Consider the following 10,000-nt stretch of genomic DNA (forward strand, 5'->3'; position numbering starts at 1 on the left):
TTTAATAAAAATCATCTATTTCTATATATGAATAGGTACTGGATGATTCGGTAGCGGCTGCGAAAGAAACTTTTCAATTGCTGCGTTAGCGGCTACCAGTCTAGCCAGAAAGTACCACCAAAAAGGAAGAATCCTCCGCCAAAGAAGCCATTGTGGAGTAGGATGGTGGAGCTCGGGCTGATGTTGGCAGCACAACCCAGGCGGATATTCCCACCAAAAAGGAAGAATCCTCCGCCAAAGAAGCCATTGTGGAGTAGGATGGTGGAGCTCGGGCTGATGTTGGCAGCACAACCCAGGCGGATATTCCCACCAAAAAGGAAGAATCCTCCGCCAAAGAAGCCATTGTGGAGTAGGATGGTGGAGCTCGGGCTGATGTTGGCAGCACAACCCAGGCGGATATTCCCACCAAAAAGGAAGAATCCTCCGCCAAAGAAGCCATTGTGGAGTAGGATGGTGGAGCTCAGGCTGATGTTGCAGCACAGCCCAACCATAAAGAGTTAACTACCTAAAACTCAGTATGAAGCGTAGGAAAAATTAAAAGACAAATAAACATGCCCTATGCTAATTATCGTGATCCCTTTCGACAAGAAGATGTGCTTTACGGATAGTTTGGACAAAGCAAGGCACAAAATATTTGACTTCATCGTCACGTTCCACGGGTACCCTGACCTCGGTTTGGAGAAATAGATGGCTGCAAGTGCTTCCGATAGAGTGCGGTCACCATGTCCCCGAAGTGTTGGCCGAAAAGGTTAAAGCGTTCACGCTTAATAATGTATTGCAGGTTGGACTTGATAAGAAAGGAGCACACCTGATATTAGACGTTAACTATAAATCTTAAATTGGTAATATAATTTGTAAAAAGCTGAAGATTTAGTAAAGGTGCAGTAATAAACGGAAAAAGACAAAAATGTCAAACATGCTGAAATTTTACAATCAGAAATATAAAAGATTGTAAAACACTCATTTTATAAAATAAGTTGCCGCTAAGGTTGCTATACCGAAAGTTTTATTGAATTTTTAAAAATCAATATTCCATTCAATGTGTTTTAGGATTATGGATCTAATTTTATTTAAATAAAACAAGAGTTAGACTAGACTGCTAAAGATAAATTAGATACAATGGAATAATTTTAGAAATGCATTAGTTTTGATATTTAATTCTAACCATAAGGCACAACTTAATTTGAATTGGGTAGTACTACAATGAAAGCATAAACGAATGACAAATAGATTCGACTGTCCGTTTTATTCATATACGATAAATAAAGAATTATCTATCAATTAAGCCAGTTATATCATATGCTATGCTTTAACATATGCAATGACGAAATTATTAGTGTATTTTTCACTGTCAGTGTTGATATATACAAATTTTTAGAGAAATTGTAGCTTCGTCTAGTATTTGCATAAGGTGAAAATGATTATCAGTATTTATATGTAGAAAACAATCCTGACACGATACAGTAGAAAGACGAAGTATTGAGTGCATAAATTTTGATGGATGCAAACCTAGCAGCTGTGTAAGCCTTAAATAACTAATAGAATTTTTCCGCAGATGCACGTAATCTTGTCATGTATACTGCCATAATTTTGTCATTCAAAGCAGATGTTAATATTAAGTGTTAGTATTAAGCCAAAAATTTTTAATTTACATTAACTTATAATGATTTACTTGAACAACTGTCCACTTTTGGTAGTATAATTTATTAATATAAAATGGTACCTTATTCTTAAAAAATAGCAATATCCATTTGATTTCTATTTTCCGACTTAACTCACCTAGTTTTTAGAGTTTTTGCGAGGATGATTGGAAATATTTTAGCTTATTAACACAATTTTGCAATTAGTAAGAGAATACGAGGTAGTAGTTATTTTAATAAAAGTTCTAGACATACTTTGATTAAATTTCGAAGCTGCTTCAGAAAGTTACCGTCGATAAAGTTGTTTACTTTGGATTTTAATACGAATGTGAATAGATTACTTATGGCAAGCGTGAACATTTTAGTTAACGTTAATTTTTAAGCCCAAACAAGTTAGACAGTAAATAGTTGCTGAAGTTATTTGTGGAATCGAAAGTAATTATACTTAGTACCAAAATAAAAGATAACAAGAAGAATAAAGTTTTGGTAAAAATATATTTTTTTGAGTGAAGCTTTATAATTTAGTAATTTCCAATTAACATGGCTAGGTAATGGTAGTTGCCTTGATGATACTTAGTTCATAGTTAACTATTTATTCATTTATATATATAATGAATAAATTATTATAATATAGTAATATAGTAATATAGTAATATAGTAATATAGTAATATAGTAATATAGTAATATAGTAATATAGTAATATAGTAATATAGTAATATAGTAATATAGTAATATAGTAATATAGTAATATAGTAATATAGTAATATAGTAATATAGTAATATAGTAATATAGTAATATAGTAATATAGTAATATAGTAATATAGTAATATAGTAATATAGTAATATAGTAATATAGTAATATAGTAATATAGTAATATAGTAATATAGTAATATAGTAATATAGTAATATAGTAATATAGTAATATAGTAATATAGTAATATAGTAATATAGTAATATAGTAATATAGTAATATAGTAATATAGTAATATAGTAATATAGTAATATAGTAATATAGTAATATAGTAATATAGTAATATAGTAATATAGTAATATAGTAATATAGTAATATAGTAATATAGTAATATAGTAATATAGTAATATAGTAATATAGTAATATAGTAATATAGTAATATAGTAATATAGTAATATAGTAATATAGTAATATAGTAATATAGTAATATAGTAATATAGTAATATAGTAATATAGTAATATAGTAATATAGTAATATAGTAATATAGTAATATAGTAATATAGTAATATAGTAATATAGTAATATAGTAATATAGTAATATAGTAATATAGTAATATAGTAATATAGTAATATAGTAATATAGTAATATAGTAATATAGTAATATAGTAATATAGTAATATAGTAATATAGTAATATAGTAATATAGTAATATAGTAATATAGTAATATAGTAATATAGTAATATAGTAATATAGTAATATAGTAATATAGTAATATAGTAATATAGTAATATAGTAATATAGTAATATAGTAATATAGTAATATAGTAATATAGTAATATAGTAATATAGTAATATAGTAATATAGTAATATAGTAATATAGTAATATAGTAATATAGTAATATAGTAATATAGTAATATAGTAATATAGTAATATAGTAATATAGTAATATAGTAATATAGTAATATAGTAATATAGTAATATAGTAATATAGTAATAGTAATATAGTAATATAGTAATATAGTAATATAGTAATATAGTAATATAGTAATATAGTAATATAGTAATATAGTAATATAGTAATATAGTAATATAGTAATATAGTAATATAGTAATATAGTAATATAGTAATATAGTAATATAGTAATATAGTAATATAGTAATATAGTAATATAGTAATATAGTAATATAGTAATATAGTAATATAGTAATATAGTAATATAGTAATATAGTAATATAGTAATATAGTAATATAGTAATATAGTAATATAGTAATATAGTAATATAGTAATATAGTAATATAGTAATATAGTAATATAGTAATATAGTAATATAGTAATATAGTAATATAGTAATATAGTAATATAGTAATATAGTAATATAGTAATATAGTAATATAGTAATATAGTAATATAGTAATATAGTAATATAGTAATATAGTAATATAGTAATATAGTAATATAGTAATATAGTAATATAGTAATATAGTAATATAGTAATATAGTAATATAGTAATATAGTAATATAGTAATATAGTAATATAGTAATATAGTAATATAGTAATATAGTAATATAGTAATATAGTAATATAGTAATATAGTAATATAGTAATATAGTAATATAGTAATATAGTAATATAGTAATATAGTAATATAGTAATATAGTAATATAGTAATATAGTAATATAGTAATATAGTAATATAGTAATATAGTAATATAGTAATATAGTAATATAGTAATATAGTAATATAGTAATATAGTAATATAGTAATATAGTAATATAGTAATATAGTAATATAGTAATATAGTAATATAGTAATATAGTAATATAGTAATATAGTAATATAGTAATATAGTAATATAGTAATATAGTAATATAGTAATATAGTAATATAGTAATATAGTAATATAGTAATATAGTAATATAGTAATATAGTAATATAGTAATATAGTAATATAGTAATATAGTAATATAGTAATATAGTAATATAGTATATAGTAATATAGTAATATAGTAATATAGTAATATAGTAATATAGTAATATAGTAATATAGTAATATAGTAATATAGTAATATAGTAATATAGTAATATAGTAATATAGTAATATAGTAATATAGTAATATAGTAATATAGTAATATAGTAATATAGTAATATAGTAATATAGTAATATAGTAATATAGTAATATAGTAATATAGTAATATAGTAATATAGTAATATAGTAATATAGTAATATAGTAATATAGTAATATAGTAATATAGTAATATAGTAATATAGTAATATAGTAATATAGTAATATAGTAATATAGTAATATAGTAATATAGTAATATAGTAATATAGTAATATAGTAATATAGTAATATAGTAATATAGTAATATAGTAATATAGTAATATAGTAATATAGTAATATAGTAATATAGTAATATAGTAATATAGTAATATAGTAATATAGTAATATAGTAATATAGTAATATAGTAATATAGTAATATAGTAATATAGTAATATAGTAATATAGTAATATAGTAATATAGTAATATAGTAATATAGTAATATAGTAATATAGTAATATAGTAATATAGTAATATAGTAATATAGTAATATAGTAATATAGTAATATAGTAATATAGTAATATAGTAATATAGTAATATAGTAATATAGTAATATAGTAATATAGTAATATAGTAATATAGTAATATAGTAATATAGTAATATAGTAATATAGTAATATAGTAATATAGTAATATAGTAATATAGTAATATAGTAATATAGTAATATAGTAATATAGTAATATAGTAATATAGTAATATAGTAATATAGTAATAGTATATAGTAATATAGTAATATAGTAATATAGTAATTAGTAATATAGAATAAGTAATTGTAATATAGTAATATAGTAATATAGTAATATAGTAATATAGTAATTAGTAATATAGTAATATAGTAATATAGTAATATAGTTATATTAGTAATATAGTAATATAGTAATATAGTAATATAGTATATAGTAATAGATATTTATAGTAATATAGTAATATAGTAAAATATAGTAATATAGTATATAGTAATATAGTAATATAGTAATAATATAGTAATATAGTAATATAGTAATATAGTAATATAGTTAATATAGTAATATAGTAATATAGTAATATAGTAATATAGTATATAGTAATATAGTAATATAGTAATATAGTAATATAGTAATATAGTAATATAGTAATATAGTAATATAGTAATATAGTAATATAGTAATATAGTAATATAGTAATATAGTAATATAGTAATATAGTAATATAGTAATATAGTAAATATAGTAATATAGTAATATAGTAATATAGTTAATATAGTAATATAGTAATATAGTAATATAGTAATATAGTAATATAGTAATATAGTAATATAGTAATATAGTAATATAGTAATATAGTAATATAGTAATATAGTAATATAGTAATATAGTAAATATAGTAATATAGTAATATAGTAATATAGTAATATAGTAATATAGTAATATAGTAATATAGTAATATAGTAATATAGTAATATAGTAATATAGTAATATAGTAAATATAGTAATATAGTAATATAGTAATATAGTAATATAGTAATATAGTAATATAGTAATATAGTAATATAGTAATATAGTAATATAGTAATATAGTAATATAGTAATATAGTAATATAGTAATATAGTAATATAGTAATATAGTAATATAGTATATAGTAATATAGTAATATAGTAATAGTAATATAGTAATAATATAGTAATATAGTAATATAGTAATATAGTAATATAGTAATATAGTAATATAGTAATATAGTAATATAGTAATATAGTAATATAGTAATATAGTAATATAGTAATATAGTAATATAGTAATATAGTAATATAGTAATAGTAAGTAACCTTATATGCTTTTAAATAGTAACTAACTACTCACGTATACGACTTAGGTTACATAACAATAGTTAAAGCTAAACCTAATTCTCTAATTAGCTTCACCAAAGGTAATGATATGATTATAAATGAATATTTAGAAATTTATTTTTTATAAATTTAGTAGTTTGTTATTATCTATTAAGGTATCAAATTCAAATTATGGATCAAGTTAAAGAATCACTTCAAATAATAAATAGTTATAATATTCTGTTGTGTTATGGGTATATGAATATATCACATCATACTTTTTAAATATTAGTAACAAATGTCTAATAGATCTTATTAGTTGGTATCAAGTGATAAAATATAATTCCACTAGTAAGCTACTATCATCAAATACAAGTGTATATCATGATTAATTTAAAAAAATGATATATCATCATTCGCGTTGTGAACACTGAAATACCTTTCCTTTTCTAACATGAAATTGGTATATATTTATTTACTTATGGTGGTTACTACTAATCTAATCAAGTAAGATCTAAAGTGCGTTGTCTGAGATATCATAGACAGAATTATCTACAAATAGTGATATTTGTATTTCAATTAGAATGCATTACGATATTTATACTACTTGGGATGAAAAAAACTGAACAATAGTTCGAATATAATCTTATAAAAATGAGTATATAATTAGTATATCTTAATTATATAAAATATCAGATCAAAATTTTATGAATGGTAAAATAATGTAAACGCCATATATACCTAACAAATAAGCAGGAGATATTTGAATGAACAAGATCGGTACGTTATGCTTATATTAATTTAATGAAGCATATCTTACTTTAATATAGGATGAATACTCTAATTATATGTAAAATATACGCAAAATTTTAAGCTTAAAAATACTTCTGAGCAATCTGAACATTCTGAGACGCATATATTTTAAGTAGTAATACTAAATAGGCAATATCATGGGATCTTTGCGTGGAAAAATAATTCAATAGCAAAGCTCAGAGAAACATTTATTAATGTGCATCAAGCACTTATATGATTCAACACCATAGGTAAAAAACATCACTAATAGATCATAACCTATAAACTACAATATATATTGTTTTATATAGGTTCTCTTGATTTTAATATCTGCTGTAGTAAACATACACGGGATTACTGTTACTAATTCTCTGATCAATGAGCACCTAATCAAAAGTTATAAAAAGTAAATGAGTAAATTATATTTTATCGTTTTTGCTGTATTTTAAATGGATGAATAATAAATCATAATATTATCTGTCATTTCACTGCCTCAATTATTCTAGGGATCTCAATTAAGGTTGTACAGACTGCTGCTATTACTAGTGCACAGAAAACCGTAAATATAATCTTCTTCAGTAAAATATGCTGATCCAATATCTTGGTTGCCGTCATATCACCACAAATAATAGCTCCAGTAAATCCACCGCCTGGGAAGCTCCACGCAGACGAAAAGCACAAGTTTTTGTACATGGGATGGAAATTCTTCATTCTGTGTTGAGAACCAAATTCGTCAGGGTTGTATCCATATAGTGATCCAGATTCACTTCTTGTGTATCTACGCATTGTGTTAGGAGTACCAACCTCTATATGATCAATCACAGCCTTTATGCCAGGGTAGTATTCCTCTAGTCTATTGATGTAAATATCAGCAACTTCCTATTTCTTCAGCTTATATGCATCTGGAGTAAGATCCTTCCACTCTTGAATATAGGCTGCGGTAGTAATATTACAGAAAGTTCTGCCTGATGCGGTTAACCTGGAATCGACTTTTGAGTGGTCTACAAATACAAATGAACGTTCTTCTATCTTTTCATACGCCACTAGGTTAAGGTCAGAGAGTGGGCGTGACAGATCGTTAGAGAAGAAAGTAGAGTATGCATTATTGGGGAAAAGCGTATTGAGATCAGCATTGCATACGAAGTAAATGACAAACAAAGATACTGCTGGCGCCTTACGTTTAGACCTCTCATCAAAAGTATTTTTAAGCTTCGGTATCATTCTGCCAAAAACTAGATCTGGAGCACAATTACAAACAATCTTGTTGGATTTGGAAATCTTAGTCAGGTTTACATTTACCTAAGTTTTGGTTTTTCTATCGAAGTAGCTCACGCCAGTACAAATTGGTTTCTTAGCATGTTCGTCCTGAAGAATTATCTTAGTTACATCCGCCATGAGCCGCACTTCGCCACCATGCTCGCGGATCACTGAAACCAGGTAATTTGAGAGGGTTCCTGAGCCACCTTAAATCTAAACAGCTTTCTGGTAATAGCAACACTAAGGAATGGCGTGATAGATTAGATTCATATTGTAAGGATTGTCGGAGTAGTAAACAATGTTTGTGTTAATTACATTTTTGAGCTTTTCATCAGTAATATAAAAATCCAACCATTAACCTATAGTATGTTTTCTGATCATTGGCCAGGTGAAGTGGACAGAGTGTACAATGGGGAAGAAAAAGAACTAGAAGTAACCCATGTTATAAGGAAGCGTAGTAGCACATCTGGCAGTATTGTATATTTTTTTGAAGTATCTTCTGATACCCTTCTCTTCATGAGGGAACTTTTCAATCAGATAATTTCTTGCATTATCTAGACCATGAGGTATAGAATAGTGATTCTCTTTATCTGCTATATCCCAGACTGAGTTAGATGACACAAAGGTTATGTTTTTATCAATACCTAGTTCTTTAAATATCCTGTGTTTTCCATCTGTCTTCTTATCTCCAAGATCCATCTCGTGCAAAGCCACTTCATACACATCCTTACCACGTTTGAAGGTAGTTGCACACCCTCCTGCCTGGAAGTGCTATTCAAGGACAATAACTTTCTTCCCATTAAGGGCAAGCTTAGCAGCACAGATCAGACCACCAAGACCAGAGCCTATAATAATATGATCAAATTTATTCTGAAGACTACTCTCTGTAGGACTGTAAAGGATTCCGAGTTCACTCGTCATTTTAGAAATGCCCTGTTTTAAAAATGTCATTATTTAGTTATAATTATATTATAGGAAATATATAGAGTAATAAAGATAGGTATTATTATCTTATATATATTATAATTAAAATTCATGAGATAAAAGGCCAGATAATGTATATTAAAATTTATATTTACCTTGTTGTATAAAATTTAAACAGGGTATTCTTCTAAATAATTTTATTTAGAAAAACTAAAATTGTAATGTAATATGTAAAATTAATTATATTTATTTTATATATATTTTAAAATAGTATCAATGAAAATTTTACTGTGACTATATTTATTTCAATATTATATGTAATAAGCGATTTTTTTAATACGTATAAAATGCAACTTTAGCAACACAATATACTATTTATTATTTTTTTCGTAAACATATATATTTAAAGTATTTTACTACATTATACATTTATAATGTGATTTTTATCTCAATTACTTACTATTGAATTAATTGATATGTATTTCACCATTTTTATCAAATAATAGTATGATAAGTATTAAAAGTAAATTTTACAGTATACAATATCACAAATTACCAAGAAAGCTATTTATCAGACTAGGTAAATTCTAGAATTTGTTAAAATAATAGTTTTTAAGTCTATTTACAGGTTATCTATACCGCATACCCAAAATTTTATTTAAGTAGTAACTTATCTACAATTACCAATAACATTAGCGTGCAGAATATGGCTTTAAAAGAACCAGAATATTCTATTGCTAAAAACTTACATTATCTTAAGAATTATTATTAATAA

General features: G+C 24.0%; 4 protein-coding genes across 4 annotated transcripts; 2 read left to right on the forward strand and 2 right to left on the reverse strand. All coding sequences in view use genetic code 6, as the record gives it.

Moving 5' to 3' along the window:
- On the forward strand, positions 1-521 carry SS50377_28852 (uncharacterized protein; the record flags this gene model as incomplete). Its single annotated transcript, XM_067912606.1, has 1 exon — positions 1-521. A coding segment is annotated over one exon (521 nt), but the record flags the coding sequence as incomplete, so codon positions are not given.
- A 598-nt stretch (positions 522-1,119) lies between these two features.
- Positions 1,120-1,755, forward strand: SS50377_28853 (uncharacterized protein; the record flags this gene model as incomplete). The annotated part of the gene is made up of 1 exon (XM_067912607.1): positions 1,120-1,755. One exon carries the CDS (start codon positions 1,120-1,122, stop codon positions 1,753-1,755), a length of 636 nt encoding a protein of 211 aa, XP_067760051.1.
- A 20-nt stretch (positions 1,756-1,775) lies between these two features.
- SS50377_28854 (uncharacterized protein) lies at positions 1,776-2,240 on the reverse strand (the record flags this gene model as incomplete). The annotated part of the gene is made up of 1 exon (XM_067912608.1): positions 1,776-2,240. One exon carries the CDS (start codon positions 2,238-2,240, stop codon positions 1,776-1,778), a length of 465 nt encoding a protein of 154 aa, XP_067760052.1.
- Positions 2,241-7,524: 5,284 nt separating this feature from the next.
- SS50377_28855 (All-trans-retinol 13,14-reductase) lies at positions 7,525-9,222 on the reverse strand (the record flags this gene model as incomplete). The annotated part of the gene is made up of 1 exon (XM_067912609.1): positions 7,525-9,222. One exon carries the CDS (start codon positions 9,220-9,222, stop codon positions 7,525-7,527), a length of 1,698 nt encoding a protein of 565 aa, XP_067760053.1.
- Between the last annotated feature and the right edge of the window lie 778 nt (positions 9,223-10,000).

This window comes from Spironucleus salmonicida (assembly GCF_000497125.1).
Source record: "Spironucleus salmonicida strain ATCC 50377 chromosome Unknown tig00000104, whole genome shotgun sequence".
Lineage (NCBI taxonomy): Eukaryota > Fornicata > Diplomonadida > Hexamitidae > Spironucleus > Spironucleus salmonicida.